The 23,944-nt window shown below is 34.9% G+C and overlaps 1 protein-coding gene across 1 annotated transcript in view; it reads left to right on the top strand.

The window, feature by feature from the left end:
* Positions 1-22,697, top strand: part of UFL1 (UFM1 specific ligase 1) — a 64,376-nt gene extending 41,679 nt beyond the window's left edge. The window contains exons 7-19 of the mRNA XM_061131960.1: positions 2,396-2,454; positions 6,243-6,389; positions 8,043-8,218; positions 8,843-9,022; positions 10,737-10,857; positions 13,177-13,293; positions 16,088-16,205; positions 17,212-17,378; positions 17,460-17,590; positions 18,832-18,912; positions 19,227-19,312; positions 19,805-19,985; positions 20,610-22,697. Of these exons, the coding sequence (XP_060987943.1) occupies positions 2,396-2,454; positions 6,243-6,389; positions 8,043-8,218; positions 8,843-9,022; positions 10,737-10,857; positions 13,177-13,293; positions 16,088-16,205; positions 17,212-17,378; positions 17,460-17,590; positions 18,832-18,912; positions 19,227-19,312; positions 19,805-19,985; positions 20,610-20,828 (1,783 nt within the window). The 3' untranslated portion in view covers positions 20,829-22,697. The remainder of the gene's footprint in view (positions 1-2,395; positions 2,455-6,242; positions 6,390-8,042; positions 8,219-8,842; positions 9,023-10,736; positions 10,858-13,176; positions 13,294-16,087; positions 16,206-17,211; positions 17,379-17,459; positions 17,591-18,831; positions 18,913-19,226; positions 19,313-19,804; positions 19,986-20,609) is intronic.
* Positions 22,698-23,944: the final 1,247 nt, after the last annotated feature.

Here is a 23,944-nt window from a genome sequence, read left to right as displayed (position 1 = left end):
GACAGTATTGCTGTTAGAGTTTGCTAAGTTGTAGGTTTCCCTTTCAAGACATCAAATGTCACTTTCTTCTGGCCTGAAACCTTTTGTAGAGAAATCAATTGATAGGCTTAAGTGGGTTCCCTTTGTAACTCTGTTTTTACTTCTGCTGACTAGAAACCTTTCTCTAACTGCTATTTTAATTATAATATGTCTTATTGTGGGTTTGTTTAGGTTCATCTTTGGAGGGGGGAGCTTCTGTGCTTCCCTTACCTGGATATCTGTTTCCTTCCTTAGATTTGGGAGATTTTCAGCCATAATTTCTTCCAGTGTTTTCAATCCCCTTTTCTCTTCTCCTGAGATCCCATTATGCATAGATTGGAACACTTCATGTTATCCCATAGGTCTCATATATTGCTTTCATTTGTCTTTTTGTCTGCTGCTCTTATTGGGTGATTTACATTATTCTACCTTCCAGATCATTTATTCATTTTCTGTATCATTCAGTTTGCTATTTATTGCCTTTAACTTGGCTTTAATCTCAGCAAATGAGTTTTCTAGTTTTTCTTGATTCCTCTCTGTAGTTACTTGTTACAGAGATCTGCATTTCTATTGATAACCTTTCTTAATTCTTCAGTAGTTTTATTACCTCCTTTTTGAACTCAGGGTCTAGTAGACTAAAGAAATTTGTTTCATTTTTTTTTTTTTTTTTCTTTTCCTTACTGGGGAATTGTCTTGATCTTTTAACTGGGTATGGTCCCTCTTCATTTTACTTACATTTTTCTGACTGTTAATTTAGGAGAAATAGCTATCTACTGTGGTCTTGGAGGACTGATTTTATGTAGGAGCATCCCTGGGTAGCCTGCATGAATCTAACATTTGGGGTGAGGGCTCTCTTTAGTACAGGTGCCTGTCAAGTCTTTTCTCAGTATGTGCTGGCCATTATCCCCTTGATGGGGGTGTGACTGGTGCTGTGACCAGAGCTTCCAGTGGATATTGAGCAGGGCATCCTCTTGGCTCTGTGGTTCTCAGAGCCCTGTTGGGAATAGAGCTGCTCCCCAGTTGTTGGAGTAGAAGTCCCCAGATCCATGTCAAAGCTGTGGTATGAGAATGGCAGGCCTGGAGTGAACCCGCTGCGTAACTCCTCCGCAGAAGCTGTCCACTGGGAGTGCACTCTGTGGTGCTGCCTGTCAGTCATTGTGTGGGCTCATAAAGTACATTGTTGGAATTGCCCTTGCCCCTTCTCAACCATGGGAATGCAGGCAGTTGGCCTGGGTTACCCTCAAGCACTGTGCTCACAAAACCACTAGCACAGGTGGACCTACAGACTCAGGTCCTCTGTAGTTAGGCACCTAAACTGTCATGGTCACATACCTGGACCTGCCATGAGAGCTACAGACCCCAGTCCCACCTATGTATGTGCATGCCCCCAAAGCTTACAACTGTTCATGCCAGACCTGCCGCAGCCACAGGAGCGCCAGTAATCTGCTTATATGTCCAACAGGTGCTGAGCTTGCAAAACCACCAGCATGGCGTAAATCCATAGATTGTTCAGCCGCCGAGACGTAGCTCAGATTTCAGCCCCACCTCCAAATGTGGGCATCACTTCAGCTCTTGCATCCTCCCAGAGCTCATAAAGGAAGAGCCACACTGCTGTGAGCACACAGAGATTAAAGATGCTCTGGTGGGGCCCTGCCCTTCCCTTCTCTCGAGGGTTACCGTATTAACAATGGGGCTTCTACAGCAGACTCAGGCTCAATCCTGTGTACACCTCTGAAGCACACTCCACCTCCTTCAGGCTGTTTCTGCACAGCCAACCCCTGTCCTCTCCCTAGGTCTGTCCCCTGGACCCCAAGTTTCAGCACCCAGCCTGTTAACATCCACTAACAGTGTCCTTGGCTGGGGATTGCAGCGAGGTGGTCAGGACCGTTAGTGCCAATCTCTCTCTGTTCTGCCTGTGGCAGACTAGTTACTGCACTCTGCTCTGAGTCTCTGAAGCTCTCTTTCCATCCTGGTGGACATTTCAGCCAGTGAAAGGGGTTCCCAGGGTGAAGGAACCTTTCCTCTTTCACAGGTCCTTCCTGAGGGCCTAGAGCCTGTCCCAACTTCTTTTTTTCTTCCTACCCAGATTCTTGGTGATCTTTCTTGCAACTTTGTTTGTATGAGGTCTGTCAGCTTTCAGAAGGTATTCTGTGAGAATTAGTCCACATGTAGATGTATTTTTGATGTATTTATGGGAGGTATATGTGTTTATCTTTTCCACCATCTTGATTGCTGGTATAATTTTTGCCTTCATTTTTTTTCTTCTAAATTAATTTATGTTTTTCATAAGCTAATCATCCTAGTTTATTTAATTCCTAATTATGTGCAACTCTATAAATCAGTAAAAAGGTTTTTATTTTGTTTCCTCTACATAAAGGCCTACAACAGTGAATTCTTTGATTTCAAGATATGGATTTCAGGAGCAGCTTCTTTACTGTGAGTTTGATTTAAATTGCATTTCACTTAATTAGCTTTTGAATAGACTAAAACTTAACTAAGTATAATATTTTTACCTCTTTTAATCTTAAAACTTATTAAAATATTTCTAGTTGTGAAGTTTATCTGTACCATTTTTCATGTATGTGTCTTATCTGTTATATCCACCATTTAGTATTAGGTACCTCAAGAGGAATGGAATTTTTTTTTAAATTGTGTATGTGTATAAAATACTGTGCTGTGTGTGTGCATATATAGAGAGATTTTAAATTTTAGGATTAAGAATAATTTTCACTTTGTTTCTTAAATTTTTTTATGAAAGTAAAAAATTTTTCCTAAATTTTTTTATGAAAGTAAGTGTGTGGGGGCTTCCCTGGTGCCTCAGATGGTAAAGAATCTGCCTGCAATATAGGAGACCCGGGTTCAATCCCTGGATCAGGAAGATCCTCTGGAGTAGGAAATAGCAACCCACTCCAGTATTCTTGCCTGGAAAATGCCATGGACAGAGGAGCTAGTGGGCTATCGTCCATGGGCTGTTTGGCTAAAAAAATTTTACAAAAAGCTTATAGCATTAAAAGTATATTCTTAGCATTTAAAAAATACAGTAATCTCTCTAAAATAATGTTGATCCATTGCCTATTTTATGTGTCTGTGAAACTCTGTCTTTCAAACTTTAATTTTGTATTGGTGTACAGCCAATTAACAATGTGGTAGTTTACATGTATATGTATGACTGAGTTCTTTCGCTGTTCATCTGTGAAACTCTTAAGAGGTTTTGAAGGGTTTTTTTTTTCCCCTAAGCTTGACTGGAATAATTTTTTAAAGCAGTGGCTTAATTTTTCAAATCAGGTATACCTGCTGTACAAGTATAAGAATTAAATATTAGAAAAGAAATTCAAATACAGAACCAAAAATTTAATTTTTATTCACTATGTTTTACGGAATGTAGAGATAAATTTTTTAGGACAAATTTAAAATTAAAAAATGTGATGTATTTTGGAATCTGCTTAATTGGGTTTGGTGGAATTTCATTATAATGTAAACTTCTTTAAGTAATAACTGATAACTTGATAATTTTGGTCTGAATTTAGCTTGGATTTGTGTTGTACAGTCACACAAAATTTTAAATTATATGTTTGAAATTTAGACCTTTCTGATGTATTCTAATTTACTCAGCAATGGAATTCTGAAATTCATTTTTAAACTAATTTTTATTTCTGTTAAAGGCTAAGTTTCCGGAATCATTTTGTCCCAGACAAAATGATTGTCTGGGACAATCAACATTCAACATTTTGAATGTTCTTGTTGGTACACTTAGAAATAACTCCTTCCTATCAGCTTTATCTTTTTTTTAGGGGATTGATGTTTAAAACAACAAAGTGTGTAGTTAAATGTTACAGTTTAAATAAAAAGCATAAATTTCCCACCAACAGTGTAAGAGGGTTCCCTTTTCTCCACATCCTCTCCAGCATTTATTGCTTGTAGACTTTTGGATAGTAGCCATTCTGACTAGCTTGAAATGATACTTCATTGTGGTTTTGATTTGCATTTCTCTGATAATGAGTGATGTTGAGCATCTTTTCATATGTTTGTTAGTCATCTGTATGTCTTCTTTGGAGAAATGTCTGTCTAGTTCTTTGGCCCACTTTTTGATCAGGTCTTTTATTTTTCTGGAATTGAGCTGCAGGAGTTGCTTGCATATTTTTGAGATTAATTATTTGCCCGTTGCTTCATTTGCTATTATTTTCTCCCATTCTGAAGGCTGTCTTTTCATCTTGCTTATAGTTTGCTTTGTTGTGCAAAAGCTTTTAAGTTGCATTAGGTCCCATTTGTTTATTTTTGCTCTTACTTCCAATATTCTGAGAGGTGGGTCATAGAGGATCCTGCTGTGATTTATGTCAGACAGTGTTTTGCCTATGGTTTTCTCTAGTTTAATAGTTTCTGGTCTTACATTTAGATCTTTAATCCATTTTGAGTTTATTTTTGTGTATGGTGTTAGAAAGTGTTCTAGTTTCATTCTTTTACAAGTGGTTGACCAGTTTTCCCAGCACCACTTGTTAAAGAGGTTGTCTTTTTTCCATTGTATATTCTTGCCTCCTTTGTCAAAGATAAGGTGTCCATAGGTGCATGGGTTTATCTCTGGGCTTTCTATTCTGTTCCATTGATCTATGTTTCTGTCTTTGTGCCAGTACCATACTGTCTTGATGACTGTGGCTTTGTAGTTGTAGTACAGCCTGAAGTCAGGCAGGTTGATTCCTCCAGTTTCATTCTTCTTTCTCAAGATTGCCTTGGCTATTTGAGGTTTTTTGGTATTTCCATACAAATTGTGAAATTATTTGTTCTAGTTCTGTGAAAGATACCATTGGTAGCTTGATAGGGATTGCATTGAATCTATATATTGTTTTGGGTAATATACTCATTTTCACTATATTGATTCTTCCGATCCATGAACACGGTATATTTCTCCATCTATTTGTGTCCTCTTTGATTTCTTTCACCAGTGTTTTGTAGTTTTCTATATATAGGTCTTTTGTTTCTTTAGGTAGATACAGTCCTAAGTATTTTATTCTTTTCCTTGCAATGGTGAATGGAATTGTTTCCTTAATTTCTCTTTCTGTTTTCTCATCGTTAAGAGTATAGGAATGCAAGGGATTTCTGTGTGTTAATTTTATATCCTGCAATTTTACTATATTCATTGATTAGCTCTAGTAATTTTCTGGTGGAGTCTTTATGGTTTTCTATGTAGAGGATCATGTCATCTGCAAACAGTGAGAGTTTTACTTCTTCTTTTCCAATCTGGATTCCTTTTATTTCTTTTTCTTCTCTGATTGCTGTGGCCAAAACTTCCAAAACCACATTGAATAGTAGTGTTGAGAGTGGGCACCCTTGTCTTGTTCCTGACTTTAGGGGAAATGCTTTCAACTTTTCACCATTGAGGATAATGTTTGCTGAGGGTTTGTCATATATAGCTTTATTATGTTGAGGTATGTTCCTCCTATTCCTGCTTTTTGGAGGGTTTTTATCATAAATGGATGTTGAATTTTGTCAAAGGCTTTCTCTGCATCTATTGAGATACTCATATGGTTTTTATTTTTCAATTTGTTAATGTGGTGTATTACATTGATTGATTTGCAGATTTTGAAGAATCCTTGCATCTCTGGGATAAAAAAAAAAAACAAAACATAAATTTGGTGTCAATGGCAGCACCAGTAGGTGGCAGAGTTGAAGTTTGGACTTAGGCTATCTGGATCCATACCTATCCTCTTAACCATGGCATTATACTTCTGTTATAGGTAGGGTTTAAATGTGTTGCTTCAGTTTAAACAGTGGAAGTGTAATAATTTATACAGATTTTCATGGCTTCATTTTACACTGTTGATTCAAATAGGATCCATGTGTCTTGATTTTCTAAATTTGAGAATATTGAACTTGGTTACACCAGTGATTGTGTATTATCTATTCTGAAAGTGTATAGTCGTCTACTTTTAATCATGAGATAGATAATGGAATGTTTTTCCAAAATAACTCAGACTAAACAGTTCAACATTAATATTAATTAGTTTGAATTACAGTTCAGCCTCTTTAGCTAGTTGACACTTTTTCCTTAATTTATGACATGAGTATTCTCATAAATGGCAGGAAAGTTTTGTCTAAAATATGATGTCTTTATTTAGTATGCAACTTGAATTTTAAATTGCTTTTTCTAAGGATAGTAAATAAATGGTGAAATTGTAAAGTGTGTTACTTTTTGAGATTTTTACCTGCTCTGTTTCTGTTTTTCTTTTAAGCTGTTCTTGAAGAACTTGTTAATAACGGACGCTTACGAGGCACTGTGGTTGGTGGGAGACAGGATAAGGCAGTGTTTATCCCTGACATTTACTCCAGAACACAGAGTGCTTGGGTGGATTCTTTTCTCAGGCAGAATGGCTATCTGGGTAACTTTTTCTTTTTTTCTTTAAACGAAAAATCATTTCTAACGTTAAACACATTCTTAGAAAAACTATTAACCCTGGGAGTGAGTACACATGTACTTTACTGTTGGCCAACAGACTAGAGTGGTTCTCTTTGAATATGAAAGTCACATTGAAGGTTTTTGTGAGTCATATAACTGAGTTTAATTCCATAGTCACTGAACAGTTGTAATGTAGAAAGGCCAAAGCTAGTATTGATTGTTACCAGCCTTCCAGTAATGTGATACTGTATATCAAATACTTCCAGTTCTTTTTAATTCATAAAAAGTAATTGTTTTTATAACATAATTTATGAAGTTGCCTGGTTTACATCATCTTAGAAATACTTTATTGGCTGTCAGTTTTATCATTTTTATTAGTTATCCAGTATTTCAGTAACAATGAAGTTATACTAACTTATGTTTCTGGGGTTCCATCATTTGGATGAAATACATTGATTGAATTTAATCATTAAAACAAGTAGTGCATGTGTGTGCGTATTAGTCACTCAGTCATGTCTGACTCTTTGCGACCCTATGCACTGTAGACAACCAGGCTCCTCTGTCCATGGGATTCTCCAGGCAAGAATACTGGAGTGAGTTGCCATTCCCTTCTCCAGGGGAATCTTCCCGACCCAGAGATCAAATCCAGGTCTCCTGCATTGCAGGCAGATTCTTTACTGCCTGAGCCACTAGAGAAACCCAAGAGATAAGTTACCTAAAAATAAGTAAATCTGTAAGTCATTAGCATTCAGTTTAAATGTGTGCTAGAATGAGTACTGGCTTGACTTACATTTTCTTGACTTGACTTTCTATATTGTGCCTTTGCAGTTCTTCAACCAAGGAGTTGAATTAAAATTTTGTTGTAATTAATTTTCTTTTATTATTTGAGGACAGAGAGAGGTTGGTAGCTATCTCCAGTAACTTTAATGGCTGCACATTTAAGTCTTAAATATTTTACTTTTTATATACTAGATCTTTTACTAGTATAAATTAGACTAGACAATTGCTATCGTCAGTTGTCTGATAAAACATTTGAAAAATAAATTCCATTCCTTTAGCTAACTGTGATAAGCAAAATTTCAGTTTTTGTTTCTCTAATCATTACATTCCTTTATCCTCAGTTCTGTTTTTATTGCCCTTTTGTCTTTTGTCCTCATCCTTCCCTTCAACTCCTCAGTTGGAGAGTAAAAGACAAAAAGCAGGATTAATGAAGTACTTGAACCAATTTATCTACAAATATGATTAACAATAAAAATTTGGGAGTGTAACATAGGGCCCCAGTGGCTCAGCAGTAAAGAATCTGCTTGCAGTGCAGGAGATGTGGCAAGAGCAAGGGTTTGATCCCTGGGTTGGGAAGATCCCCTGGAGAAGGAAATGGCAACCCTCTCTAGTATTCTTGCTTGAAAAGTTCCATGGACAGAGAAGCCTGACAGGCACACTGCAGTCCATGGGGTCTCAAAGAGTCGGACACGGCACAAGGTATCATAACTAGGAAAGAGGCTGTGATATGTTTTATTCTTGAAAAATTCTATTAAAATACAGTGCATTCCCAAAGAATATAGATTTTGATAGAACTTAACATTTTCTAAGAATTCTAAGAGTGATTAACAATTCTATTCCAATCTTGTATTTCTAGAATTTGATGCTTTGTCCAGACTTGGAATCCCAGATGCTATGAGCTACATAAAGAAAAGATATAAGACTACACAACTCTTGTTTTTGAAAGCAGCTTGTGTTGGCCAAGGACTTGTGGATCAGGTGGAAGCATCAGTAGAGGAAGCCATCAGCTCTGGAACATGGGTTGATACTGCAGTATGTTTTATCTTTTTCTTCTTAATTTTCCTTTAAGCCAAGGACAGCTGGTATTTCACTAGTATATGACCATTTTAAGAATTAGGATACAGCTCTCAGGAGGAATACTTTCATGGTTGGGAGAGGGAGAAGGGTATTACATTTTCAGATAGTAGAAAGAGCTAAGAAAAAATGTATTTTGGAGGCAAAAGTATCAAGAATTGAAGTTAGATTGTGAGTTTATGAGAGGAACAAAGTGTGACTTGTAGGTTTAGGGCCTGATCAATGGAATGGAAAGTGGGTCCATTGGTTAAGATGGGGAAACAATGGGGAAGAGAAGGTGGGAGCCAAGTTCTGGGCACACCCGGAGGCACAAAACAAGTTTTGAACAGGACATGTTCAAGTTTGAGATGCCTACTTTTAGGTATGAGTCCAGGTAGGTTAGGGAAGCAGTAGGATATGTAATTTCAGAGTTCAGAGTGATGATAAAATTAGAAATATAATTTGGGAGGTTGTTCAGCATATAGATGGTTCCAAAACCATTGAACTTAATGAGATCACTTAGGGAAAGCATATATGTTAACAAATGGTTGATCTGTATTATATTGCATTTATACTTTGTTTTCATTTTGTTTGTAATTCTAGCCTCTGCTACCCAGTTCCTTATCAGTTGAAGATGCTGCAATATTGCTTCAACATGTAATGAGAGCACTCAGCAAACAGGCTTCAGCTGTAGTCTTCAGCGATACTATTGTAGTCAGTGAAAAATTTATAAATGATTGTACAGACCTGTTCAGTGAACTGATGCACCAGAAAGCTGAAAAGGTATGCCAGCTTTCCTTTCACCTACTGATTTAACAGTATTTTGACATTACAGTCATCTGATGACTTTTGAAAATAAGGTAAGCAGTATACCCAAAGCTGAACACTGTTTCATACATTATTTTCCCTCAGTGCATCATTCCTTTTTATTTCCTCTCCTGGATTTGTTTCTCCTCCTTCATTCCCATCCGAACATAGAAGTTAGAACATAGGAAGCTGATTTTATAAATCGAAATCTTATCAATGAAATTATACACTTATCGCCTGAGAGTATTGATCCAACATTAAAATCCGTAAAAATGATAGCACTGGATTATATGCATAATACAGAGTGTATTTGTTTATCAATACACATTATATTTACTGTATCTAGCAGAGCCTCATAATTTAACCTCTTTAGTAGTTACCAGCCAGATAACTTACTAAGGAGAGAAATTGTTACCATCCAAATTGATTAGTTCCTCAGAGCAATGCTGTGGAAGTATTTAGAGGCAGAGGTCATACCATGTCTGCTTTAATGACTGTTGAATTCATTTTTCTGGTTAACAGCACCCCCATTATAAAGCCTGCTCACAAATAGGTAGAAAAAGCCCATTTATATCTCAGACTGTTAATTAATCCATGAGGGCTTATTAAGTATATAATTTGTGTTTATCTGTATTCCTTTTAAGCTCCTTAATAGTCTCAAAAATGACATAACTTTTCTGTATTTGGCCTGCAAACCAGCAGAGAGGAGTAAAAAGTACACTGGATTGATATCTGTAAACCTGAGTTCTAATTTCAGCTTGTTTACCCTGTAGGTGTTTGACAAATAGACCTCCAGTTTCCCCATCTTCAAAGAAAAGAATGGTGATGCCTGTTCTTACAAGGATAAATGTGAATTTAGAAGTGATGTAAATAAAATGTCTCATACATGTTAGCTACCAGTTAGTAAATGACTATATTACTATTTTCATTTGTTACCTTTTATTGAACTACAGTTTAACACTATCATGTTTTTTTCTTGTTCTCCTCCCTCCAACCACAAAAATTAATTCAGGGGAAAAAAATTTCCTTTGTTTGAACTGTCATTTCAAATAAAATGACACTAAAACAAAATGATACAACATTTCATTGGAAAACTGAAAAGGAAATATTTTCAACAAGAAAATGTTTTTCACTGCAGATTTAGAACCATTTTCTGAACTTTGAAATAGTTCATTGTTTCTAACATAAATTTATAAAAAAGAGATCAAGAATGAGTCCAGAGTGAGGAAGAGTTTACATGACTAAGTATGCAACTCATATGTGATCATTATTGTGGGAATGGAGATTTCATTATCTTTCTAGTAATCTCGGATATCCAAGTGGTACTGGACCAAGGAAGTCTTGAAAAGAGAGGAAGAAAGGGTCATCTGTTAGGCAGTGGAAAAATTAGCCAGTAACATTTAAAGAGGATTCCATCCAGTACTGTGTGGCCAGTTAGTTGTTAAGTGATCAGGCATAGGATTTCTCATTACCTGGTGATAAATACAAAACGTCAAGGACAACAAGGAAGGAGATTGATTTGGGGCAAGGACTAACAATCTGAGTGGCAGCTGAGACAAAGCTCTATAATTCTTAGCAGTGAAACCAAACAAAAAACAATTAGGATATGAGTATATAAACAAGTTTTATTTTATGCATTTTGTAATATTTTGTATCTTCACCTACAAAAAATAAGCATGTTTTATTTCAGGAAATGAAAAACAATCCTGTTCATTTAATCACTGAAGAAGATCTGAAACAAATCTCCGTTTTAGAAAGCATTAATACAAGTAAAAAGGATAAAAAAGATGAACGAAGGAGGAAAGCAACAGGTAACAAATTATTTAATAACATGGAAGATTCAAGATGAGTTTTCTTATTCATTGCAGTGAACTTTGTATTTATCAGACCTTTAGGAAGGCCTTTTATTTGTTTAATTCACCTGCTGATATTAACCAGATCTTTTGCTAATGAATTAACTTGATTATAAAAATGAAAATATTGATGGTTACTCTTTTATTTTGTGAGAATTAAGCTAGTTTCATGACCTCCTGTTCCCATTGCTCTTTAATGTTCCAGCCCTAGTAGCTTTCTTTTTTCTTTCTTGGTTCTCAGACTTTGCAAGTTTATGTTCACTTCTACCTGGAATGGTCACAGGAGTTCAAATAACTGTTTCCTTCTTATCATCAAGAGCTCCCCTTGAAACGTCAGCTCCTCACAGAGGCCTCCCCAGCCACCACCCAGAATAGTGGACAACACTGTCAGTCTCCGTGTATTGTTCTCCTAGTGTTTTACATCCCTTTTATCACTGTGATGTCCTTTATCATTTTGGAATCTTCTCCATCTCATTTATTGTTGTTTCCCTAATACTTAGAGCACTCCTTGGCATATTTTAAGTGCTCCATAAATATTTATTGAGTGAATGAATTTCCCAAGGGCCTGTTTTTATGTATTCTTTTAACTTAGAATCACTGGAAATTATCCTAGGTATCACTGGTATACTAGTAACTTGCATTGGGAAATTAACACGTATTTTCCATACTTTTCGTCGTTTGAAAAATTTTATTAGTGCTATATCAAGGTCAAAAATATTAGATATTCAACGTATTTAATCAATAAATACAGCTATATTGACCATGCATTATAAAAACTTTATTTGCTGTGGAAGTTCACTACTTCAAGATTATTTTTCTCTTCAAAAATCTTTTTCTACAGAATCAATAATGGTATTTTGAAATTTCTCTATTCTAGGAACACTATATGGTAAACTGCTGTAATAAATCATAGTTTTCATAGCAATGCATATTTTGTTAATTGAGATTTAAATCCACTTAATCAGTTGGTTGCACTTGGTGTAACTAGTCTGTTTTAGATCCTCCTTGAAATTCAGGGTCATCTGGTGGTGTGTTCTGGTAGTGCTGTTACAGTAGTGTAATTACAGTTCATGGAATAATGTCAGACATATTTACCGTAAGAACTTTATTGCCAAATGTAAAAAACACATTCACTTTAAACTTTTGTTTTGAAAGTTGTGGTTTTCTATCATAAAAGCAATAGAACTTATAGAGTATGATAAAATCTAGGTGGCTCAGCTGATAAAGAATCTGCTTGTAATGTGGGAGACCTGGGTTCAATCCCTGGGTTGGGAATATCCCCTGGAGAAGGAAATGGCTACCCACTCCAGCATTCTGGCCTGGAGAATTCCATGGACTGTATAGTCCATGGGGCTGCGAAGAGTTGGACACAACTGAATGACTTTCAGTTCACTTTAAGGGAATTGCACTTAGAGTTTAGAAAAAAAAATCTTTGTTTATATATATATCATTCTATTTAAAAACTGAATATTTTTTTAAACTGATTCTTTTATGAAGAAATATATTTTCAATATTTTCCAATGTTATAATCCCATTATTATTTTGTTGAATAGATATTTTAAATGTAGATATATAATAGAGAAATACCTCTAATTTTTACTTTTATTTATAGTGTTTTAGTCTGTTTCTTGGTTTGTATTTTTTTAGTCTTTATTTAGCCAGTAGGTGATTGATATTCTTCCAGTTAGCCAGTTTATGGTCAACATTTATTGAGCACCTGTTATCTGTCCAGCATTGCCTTAACCCCTAGGATGTGAACATTAGTGAGAGAGGCTCCCTACTGTCAAGAAGTTCATTGTCTTTTTTAGGGTAGTGGGAGAGTCAGCATGTCCCCTGTAAACCTGGGGAATAATCTTTCAATCAAGAAGACAAAACCATGTTTGTGAGGTACTGGAATAGGGGCTGTTACTGAGGCGATGGTAACAGAGATAAGCAACTTAGGGCAATTTTGAGGAAGATAGAAGGAAGGTAAACGGATGGGTTTGGCCAGGAAAAAGTCAAAGCTTCAGAAATTAGATGTTGTTATAGAGAGACTGCATTTAGAGTAGATAAGCTATCTAAGTGAGTTGCTTTTAATTCAAATATTTCATCTTATTATTTATTAATTTTTATTGTTTGAATTTACAAAATATTTTAATAAACCACAACATTAAAAAGTGGTTAAAAGTTAAGTTTATTTGGCTTTTCTTTTTCTACTCTAAACATGACAATATATATTGTGTGATTATTTCTAAAAACAGTATTGGGTAATACTAACTAATGTCATTTTCCCACCAGAGGGCAGTGGAAGTGTGAGAGGAGGAGGTGGCGGCAATGCCCGAGAGTACAAAATTAAAAAAACCAAGAAGAAAGGAAGAAAAGATGACGATAGTGACGATGAGTCATCTCACACAGGTGTGTAGCTCATTGCATTTCTCCTTTGAATGTGTGTGATTTTTTTTAACTTACTTTCTTAAGATGCATACAGTGAGGTATCTGTGATTATGCAGGAAGTCCTTGCTTTGCAGTTTCAGTGGGCACAGTTTCACAGTTAAATACACCAGTACCCCAACAATGCAGTTCGTATTTCAGTTACCAGGGTGGTGTACTAACTGAGTAATTACATAAAGTACAGACTTTGCTGCTGGCTCCTTAATCCACATATCACAGAAATAACAGATGTGCATCATGATCTGTGACAGTCACATCACTTATTTCCAAGTTTGTCAGAGACTGATCATTGTGCGTCTCTTAACTTGCTTTATGCACTGAAAACATAGCATGTAGTTGTGTTACCTTCTTGTCCCCCGGTGATAAATCCATGTGACATTTTACAAAAATGGATAATCAAAAGAGGAAATTGGCCAACAAAGATGAATGTGTGGCAAAGGAAAGTGATACCACTGGAAATATGAATCAAGAATAAGTGGAGTTGTAGAAGAAATACCTGACTCTGGGAATGTTGAAGTTGCCTCTGTTCAAGAAACTTTAGCTGCAGAGAGGAGCTTGGTAAAGGCACACTTGACAAAAAAGCTTCACCTTAAAGGAATTCTCAGAAGTGTTTCCCAGTGTTGAGAGGGCAAAGAATAAAATGTTGGAAGCTGATTGAGAGTTAAAAAGGGAATATGACAGCTTGCTCAGGCATAGAAAAGATGCTTGCTCTGTATTTTAAGTTACAGGATGAGAAGAAGGCAAGCAGTGTTCAAATTATTCTTGATAAGCTTTTTACAAAGAAAACATTTTCATTCTCAGTGTTTCTGATGCACTAAATTACAGTGTACTAAATTAGAATTATTAGTCTTATTTTTCATTTCCATATACATTCATAACCAGCAATAAGAACTTTGAATGTTTTCACAAACGTTTTTAAACAGTTATAGAACAATCATAAATTTTCCCGTTGCAGTTTCAGCTTGCATAGATTTTTATGGTCTCCCAGCTTCCATGCAAAGCAAATTAGAAAATTTTATGAAAAATGACTGCAAATTTAAGTTAAAAATAATTTTATCCATGTTTAATTTTTATGGTAACACCTAATTGGTTGGTTGCTTCTATCTAAGCAGAGGAACTAGATATATGCATCTTTCTTTGTCTAGACTTTAGTTAGTATTTGGTATGGTTAAGTTGGCAAGACATACCTTACTTTGCTATTCTAAATAAAAGTACAATATTTTTTTTATGTTTTAAAAACGAATGAAACTGTGATACCTCCCCTTCTTGTTTTCCCCACCCAACACAAAGAGAAACTTGAAATGATGATTTGAGATTTTTTTTAACCTCTTCCACAGAATTTATTATTTATCGGCTTGGGAAATATAAATATCAAGTGACAAGGCTGCAGATGTTAATACGTTATTACTTGTAATAGAACAATTGCTTAAGATCCGTCCAAAATATTCTAAAATAAGTTAAAATAGGTACTGTTCTCAACATACATAAAGCAGTATTAATTAACAGAAAAGTATCTTAGAAACCGTGAACTCAACCCTTATTTTTAATTAGCATTAAGACTACTCTGTGTGAGTGAGTTCCTCAGAGGTTAAACAAGGAGTTAGGAGTGAAGGGTCATTTAAGAAAATACTTCTCTAAAATCTGTAGTCTTAAGTAATTGAGGCATTGTGATACTCCTTTTGTGTATAGCCTAGTAGGAGAGGAGCTATAAAAGAATTTTTTTTTAAAGGCCATTTCAGTACTTTTGAAAAACTGTTTTGTTGTAATCTCAGAAATGGGGGATGCAGTTTGATTCTCATCTAAAATACACGCTCAACTCTGTGTAAAAGATTATTAAATTGTATTATTTCCTTGTAGTAACTAGTCAAATACCTACAGGAAGCAGACAGAAAAGTCAGATACTATTTGATGTCAGAGAGCAGGAATAAATAGCAGAACTCAGGAAAAAAAAAAAAGGATGGTACTTTCCTATCTATTCTAAACCTACAAGAAGTAGCTGTACTTAGATCTTGATGCATACTGAAAATTGATTTTTGAGCTATTCTATTTTTATCCCTAAAGTTTCACTTTTAGAGACAGTAACCTAATTTAGCTGAAAATAATCACTTTTTTATACTTTCACAATTATGGAAATATTGTTAGCTTTCTTTGCAACCCATACTTGTCCAAGTAAGTGAGTAGGCATAACATTTCCTCAGTTAACAGTTATTTCCATTACATACAAATTTTCCTTGGCATAGAATTATTTATATAAATATATATATATTATATATAATATATAAATATAGGTTTTTTTCATCCATGCCTGTTGAAAAAGACAGTTTTTAGCTTCATTCTACTAGAATTGTGGTTCACTTGATTATAAGGATGATTTGATCTTTAGTAAATATTTATAAAGAAGGACAGTCTGCTCCGTATCCATTGTTCAACAAAAAAATTATCCTAAGATCTTAACAGTCCACTTGATTGTTCTGATTTGCAGATATTTGCATCATCCAAGTTAGATTAGGGGGGGAATCATCATTACTATTTTTGATTGACATGTAGAAAACAAGTTAAAATGTTATTACTTGAAATGCCACTATATATTCTATTTTCATTGCTTATTGCTATTTGACATGGGCAATTTTTGGTGACAAAAGTTAACATTAGAGACTTTATGATCAGCAATGAATAAATTACTATCTTATTAAATATATTATTTGCTTGTAGATTGCTTATTTTTGCTGTTTTTTCCTGTGGCTCATTTTTATTACAGGAAAGAAGAAACCAGAGATTACTTTTATGTTCCAGGATGAGATTGAGGATTTTTTAAGAAAACACTTACAAGAAGCCCCTGAGGAGTTTATTTCTGAGCTTGCAGAATATTTAATAAAGCAAGTATATGTTTTTTGTTTTCACAACCTCATAGAAAACATATAGGTGTTTTGTTTTCAGAACTTCAAATTTAACAGTCACAAATTCCAGATTTTGTTTGCTTATAGAAGTAGTTCAACAAATATTTAAGTGTGCTGGGCAAGGCAGTGCTGAAAATAAAGAGCAGGAATATGGAGGCGGTCTCATCTCCTTCTCTCTTCCAGTCCTAGTTGGAAGGAAAACAACATTGCATGAAAAGTAACATCTAAAATGAAAAGATTATTCTCTGTCAAACAGAAGATAAACAGTGCACTTTTACAGAGAAAATAAAGTAACAAACTGCCCTCAAAGAGAATAAATTTAGACAGCACTACCTTATAAATGAGCCAGGCTAAATTTATTTTTATACAGAAATAAATCGTACGTAACGACTATCCCTGACTACCATGACGTTTTCCCACAAGTTAGTCCATGTGTGTAAGCTGCTCTAAACACAATCCAGGAGCCCAGTGCCTCTAACTTTTTGAATTTAGAAATAGAGCTTTTGTAGTCAAATTTTTTAAAATTTAAATGAATGCTCTTGTGCATAAAAGTTACTATTAATCATTTGCCACTACATTTTAAAAGTCTATTCTGTGTTTGGCACAAGGATTTCTTAAAATACAGATCTTTTTATAGTACTTTAGAAATCAGGAGTTTAAGTTATAAGTTGTTACTCCTGAGGATGGGAAACAAATTTATAATCTGCTGTATTTATACCAGATTACCTAATTTAAAAAGCTGCTCTGAACTGAATTTGAATTGAAACTTTTGTTAAAAGTTTTTCTTGTTGTCTTTAGTGCAATAAATTTGATTACTTTATAACTTCAAATTAATTATTCTCAATTTTAATTTCTGGAATTAGAGGAAAAATTCTTGTGAACCATTCTCCAAATCTTTAAAGCCTTATTTCCACAGAAGCAAAATTTCTTATTTAAATAAGCCCAGTGCATTTTAATGAACTAAATATATTTATCTTATTCATAGACCTTTAAATAAAACTTACCTCGAAGTGGTACATTCAGTTTACATGTCTTCAACTTCTTCGGCCTCTGGAACTGGTAGAAAGCGCACGATCAAGGACTTACAAGAAGAGGTTTCAAACCTTTACAATAATATTCGATTATTTGAAAAAGGGATGAAGTTCTTTACAGGTATTATACTTAATAGTGTTTTTTCATTGATTCTCAACTTTCTTGGACATTCATTTTAATAAAGCATCTTTTTTTTTCCAGATGATACCCAGGCTGCTCTTACCAAACACCTGCTGAAAACAGTGTGTACTGATATCACTAATCTCATTTTCAACTTCTTAGCTTCGGACTTAATGATGGCAGTAGATGATCCTGCAACCATTACCAGTGAAGTAAGTTAGTGTTTTTCTTGTCACTCTTGATGCATTTTGCTTTGAAGTCCAAGCACATTTTATTTTCTTACATCCTAAAAGGAAAATGAAATTCAGGAAGGAGTTTTTAGAAATCTGTCAGATTTTTAGTTCAGGTTTAGTAAACTGCATATACAGATGCTACCAGGATTGGTAATATGATCAGTCTGTTAACAGTACTAATAAAAGGAAATACTAGTCATTGTGTCTGGAAATGCCTGTAATAAATATGATAGCATGCATACTTGGCCTTCTACTTCCTATTAGCATGTAGAAAGCAACAGGAGAACATCATCTCTTTAAAAAAGATAAATAAATAAGCTCTTGGGCTCCCCAGGTGGCACAGTGGTAAAGAATCCATCCACCTGCTAGTGCACGATCCAGTTCAGTCGCCCAGGCATGTCTGATTCTTTGCAACCCCATCAACCACAGCACGCCAGGCCTCCCTGTCCATCACCAACTCCCCGAGTTCACCCATGTCCATTGAGTCGGTGATGCCATCCAACCATCTCATCCTCTGTCGTCCCCTTCTCCTCCTGCCTTCAGTCTTTCCCAGCATCAGGTGGCCAAAGTCTTAGAATTTCAGCTTCAACATCAGTCCTTCCAAAGAACATTCAGGGCTGATTTCCTTTAGGATGGACTGGTTGGATCGCCTTGCAGTCCAAGGGACTCTCAAGAGTCTTCTCCAACACCACAGTTCAGAAGCATCAATTCTTCGGCACTCGGCTTTCTTCACAGTCCAACTCTCACATCCATACATGACTACTGAAAAAACCATAGCCTTGACTAGACAGACCTTTGTTGGCAAAGTAATGTCTCTGCTTTTTAACACACTGTCTAGGTTGGTCATCACTTTCCTTCCAAGGAGTAAGCGTCTTTTTATTTCATGGCTGCAGTCACCATCTGCAGTGACTTTGGAGCCCCAAAAAATAAAGTCAGCCACTGTTTCCCCATCTATTTCCCATGATCTTAGTTTTCTGAATGTTGAGCTTTAAGCCAACTTTTTCACTCTCCTCTTTCACTTTCATCAAGAGGCTCTTTAGTCCTTCACTTTCTGCCATAAGGGTTGTGCCATCTGCATATCTGAGGTTATTGATATTTCTCCCAGCAATCTTGATTCCAGCTTGTGCTTCTTCCAGCCCAGCATTTCTCATGATGTCCTCTGTATCTTTGACATGTGGTGAATATACAATCTCAAAGGATTTTCTTTTTTTGCCCTATAGGTAAGAAAAAAAATTCTAAGTAAATTATCAGAAGAAACAAAAGTGGCTCTCACCAAACTCCACAGCTCTCTGAATGAAAAGGTAAATAAAGTTTTACTGTGTTTAGATACTTGAGCTAGAATTTGTGATCTTTGAATAGATTTTTATCAAAATAACTGAAAACTAAATTTAAAACTATTAATCCTACACTCAAGACATCTCTTTGGAGGGTGAAGAAAGAGACAAAGCTGGGGACACTTTACTGTCTAGTCCTAAATCACAGTTTCAAACCTAATGACAAAATGACCTTTTTAAAAATTGTATTCAGGGTGTAAAATTATAAAACAGTATTACATGACTGCTTTTCTTTAGGCGACTGTTTATAAAAGTAAATAATGGTTTAAACACCTTTCCAGAGCATAGAAGACTTTCTTGGTTGTCTGGATTCTGCAGCAGAAGCTTGTGATATTATGTTGAAGAAGGGAGACAAAAAAAGAGAAAGGTAACACTGAATTAATGTCTGAAATTGGAGTCTGACTGTCTGAATCCTGCAAACAGAACTGTTGTATCTAAATGACTGTAGACCTTCAAACGTAGTCAGTCTTCATATCCTTAGGTATCCCTCTCTGACCCAATGGAATAAGGTATCAGAGTTCTTAATCCCATAGCTGATCAAGCCTAGGAATTAATAATTCTTACTAGCCTTAAGACCTTCTTTATAGGAAGCCTTATTTAAACCAGTGCACTTCTGTTTGATACCCAACAATTCAAAATAAAAAACATACTTTGAGAATCCCTGATGTATAGTTTCTCTATCATTTTTTAGCACACTAGTTCATCCATGCTGTTCAGAACTATGTGTCTGTTGCATAAAAGGTCCCTTAAATTGTTTATGAAGCTAGATAAACTGGGAAAGCTAAGAAGGGAAGAACTGAAATTGGTGAGAACTTGTTAGAATATGATAACGCGCTTGTGTTACTTTCTTTTTGTTTAGGCAGGTACTGTTTCAGCATCGGCAAGCACTGGTTGAACAGCTAAAAGTCACAGAAGACCCTGCTCTTATTCTGCATCTCACATCGGTTCTGTTGTTTCAGTTCTCAACCCATAGCATGCTCCATGCACCTGGAAGATGTGTCCCCCAGATCATTGCTTTTCTGAATAGTAAAATTCCAGAGGTATTATATTTTCAGTCTACTTGAAACTTTTAAAACTTTCAGATTCTAAATATTTTGAGTGGATAGATGTGAATCTAATACACAGAACATATTAACATCATGTTTCTGCTTCCTAGAATGGGAACAGTGAAGGAGGAGATTGATTTTTAAAACTCAGACTAGTTCAGGAATCTTTCAGGATCCTTTAAGATCTATGGTAAAGAATATTCTGAATTTAGAAATTAAGTTTTTGGAAGTGATATAATAATGTCAGTCTTCCATTTCAGTTTATGCAGGTTTAACCTGTCCTTCAAGGATCAGCTCAAAAAGTCTTACCCAACACATGTTCTTCTGAGGGACTTCTCAGCTAAAAGCAAACTGGCTTCTTTGAACTCTCATGTCACTTTATCTTTGGTGAGAGAACCCACCTCAGTCAACTTACATTAAAATTATCTGTATTCATGTCTTATCTCCACCAAATTACCTCTTTGAGAGCAAGGACCTTGCTAGATTCAGCTTTCTACTTCTATGACCAGTAATTTGTAAAGATGAAGACCTACAGTGTATAATGGTTGAATGCATCTTACTTTGTCCCACAGAAAACTAAATCATGTTTGTTAACTTTCCTCTCCTTTCTCTTCACAGGATCAACATACTCTTTTAGTAAAGTATCAAGGTTTGGTTGTAAAGCATTTAGTCAGTCAAAATAAGAAGACTGGGCAGGGAGAAGATCCCTTGAGTGATGAATTAGACAAAGAACAAGAGGATATCATTAATACAACTCGTAAAGAACTTCAGGAGCTTTCCTCGTCCATTAAAGACCTTGTTCTCAAATCTAGGAAGTCATCAGTGACAGAAGAGTAATGATTTTAATTTACTTAATGTTGTCATACAGTAAATGTTTTCCCCCAAAGTTAAAGGTGAGTGGTTACCAAAAAAAAAAAAAAAAATACTCATTTCACAGTCCAGAATCCCCCCAATAGCATCTCCCACACCCACAATTCAAACAGTAGCATTGTAGTCATTGTAAGTTTAAAAAAATCTAAGTTTTTGTAAATTGGGCTCTCCATGGAAGGTTTCTTTTTCACATTAGTCTAAAAATTATACATTTCAAGTTTATTTTCTTCCTAGAAGCTGAATGAAAAATAAATTTTCTGATATCTTTTATCTCTAGGAAAGGACTCATTTGTTGTGTTACTAGATTTCAGGTGACATACGTAAATATAATTTACATAGAAACTTAAAATGTGGTCAGTGTTTTTTAAAGAAAGGAAAACCTTTGGTGTCAAAATGAAAATAGAGAATGCTTCAAACCTAAAATACAGAAGTTTGCCAACTGTTGTTTTTGTTTTATTTCTAAGCCCTTGCTCTTATTCCCGGCAGATAGAGGGCCTCTCGTTTCCCCCACAAGAGTGAACTTCTCTGTGACTGGGCCTTCAGGGATGTGTTTACAGAGACAGAATGCCTGAGGGGCCCATGTATTTCTATGCTCTATTCTAAAGTAAGATGCTGACAAGAGTGAGAGAAAAAGGATAATTTACTTATAAGTGTTAAATCACATTTACTAAAAAGGTAATACAGATAGTTTTCTATAACCCAGTTTGCCTTTCTGAATTTCATTTTTCATATCAGTAGACACTGTCACCTAATACTTTGTTGTAGGGGATCTATAATGCATTTAAATCATTGGAACTATTTTTTCAAAAATAGAAACTTATTAAGAAATAGGTATTCTTAATTTGTAAAGATTGAGCAATTAAAAGACTATAAAGTAAAATAGTTCCTTGGAGTAATAATTTTAATCAAATGAGTTTTAAGCAACAACTTATTGTATATAAAAAAATTTAATTATTTAAAATATAATAGTAAAATCTCAAATATTTTTAAAAATACTGTTTTATATTATTCCTTATATGGCATTTAAAACGATGTTTTAAAATGTTTGACTACAAAAATCAGTCTACCTCTACCCTAATTCTAGACAAAGTATTAACATTGATTGAAAGAAATTAATATAATTTGCTAGGCAATGTCAAAGTTGATAGGAATATAACATAAATTTTAAAATATTGCCATTGGTAATTTTCTATTAATGTATTTTCATAAGGGCAAAGGAAGGAAAATAACAAATCCTCTGTGACCACAAACTCCACTTAGTTGTGTTGATTTAGCTTCCAGAATACACCCAACCTAATTTTTTATTCAGTGCTTGTTTAAGGATCTTATTACTTAGGTTTCAAGAGATACCAAAGTAATCCACATTTAAGTCAAAGTATCAGACAATGAAACAAAAAGCCATTCTTATTTTGTTGCATTAAACTGTCATTAAATTTTTTTCTTTTATCAAAATGGCTATTTTTCCACAGTAAATAAGCAGTTTTTAAGATTATTTTTGTAAATAAAATTACTTAGTTGATTTTGTATGTAAAAATCTAATTTCATTAATAAAATAAAAACTGTTAAATGTTTACTGTGCTCTTAATGGGCAGATTTAAGAATGTTATTTAGAATAAAGTTCTCTTTCTATTAAATTTTATGTACTTTGAATCTTCTAATTACTAGGATTGATGTATATGTGTGATATAAATACATTTTTAAATTTTTATCCTGAATATTTTTAGAGGATTTTATTATGTTTGTACACAAAAGTAGTTCCATAGTCCTCTGTGTCTTTCATTCCTTGCAAGTTTGCCATTCATGAACCTTTTCACCTTAATAAATCATTTTCAGTTACCTGGATTTCAGCAAATGTATAGCTAAACTTTTATCTGCTATTAGTACTTCTTACTATTGCTCATAATGGCTGGGATATTTGAAAAATATGCTCAGGTATTTATGTTCATATGTTCTATCTCCAGACCGTTTATTTTTGAATAGTCAAAGGAAACTCAGTTCTGACCGTCAAGAGTCAGTGAACAGTGGCTTATCTTCATCAAAAATCAGTGTATTTCCCAAAAAGACCTTAACACGAAATTAGAAAAATAAGTGTAGAAGTTGCTTAACCTGATTGTAGACCCATCTTGAACTTTTTGGAGAATGTACTTTAGTGAGACAATGAAGCACCAAGGGTGAATTCAAAGTGCAGCAGTAATTTGAAGTAGTGTGTCTATACAGTGAAAAGAAACAGTTCATTCCTTCCTCAGAAATGCCACTTGACCCACAGCCAAATGGGATTTTTTTTTCTATCAAGAACTAACTTACGTGAGTTGGGTAGGGGTGGGGAAAATGGAAGTTTTGCTGTCTTTGACTAATACCAATGAAGCCTTTGACCCCAATGTACACAGTATATAAGGAAAATGAAAGAAACACATTTATAAATTCTGGCCTGTACATTTTCCATAAAATCTGGGAGCACTATTAAAGTTATGGCTATTAAAATAGCCTACAGATTCACTCAAGTTGTTCCCCTCTGAAGGCCACACTAAGCAAAGAGGAGAATAAATAGAACCCAGGACTCCACAGCAATGGAAGAAAAAGAAATAAAAGGAATCCAAATTGGAAAAGAAGTAAAACTGTCCCTATTTGCAGATGACATGATGCTATACATAGAAAATCCTGAGGATACTACGAGAAAACTACTAGGGCTCACCAATGAATTCAGTCAAGTTGCAGGATACAAAAAATAACATATAGAAATCCATTACATTTCTATACACTAACAATGAAATATTAGAAATAAATTAGGAAACCCATATAAAGAATAGGATACCTAGGAATAAACTTAACTAAAAAGACCTGTACTCAGAGAACTCTTTAAGATGCTGGTAAAAGAAATTGAAGCCCACACAGATGGAAAGAGATTACCATGTGCTTGGATTAAGAGTCAATATTGTTAAAATAACCATACTACTCAAGGCATTTTACAGATCGAGTGTAATCCCTATCAAATTACCAATTATGTTTTTCACAGAACTGGAACAAAAAAAATTTTTAATTGTATGGAAACACAAAAGGCCAAAACAGTCTCGAGAAGGAACAGA

This window comes from Dama dama, chromosome 28 (genome assembly GCF_033118175.1).
Source record: "Dama dama isolate Ldn47 chromosome 28, ASM3311817v1, whole genome shotgun sequence".
NCBI lineage: Eukaryota > Metazoa > Chordata > Mammalia > Artiodactyla > Cervidae > Dama > Dama dama.
Note: the sequence above shows the minus strand (reverse complement) of the source record. Positions and strands in the feature narration are given on the sequence as shown.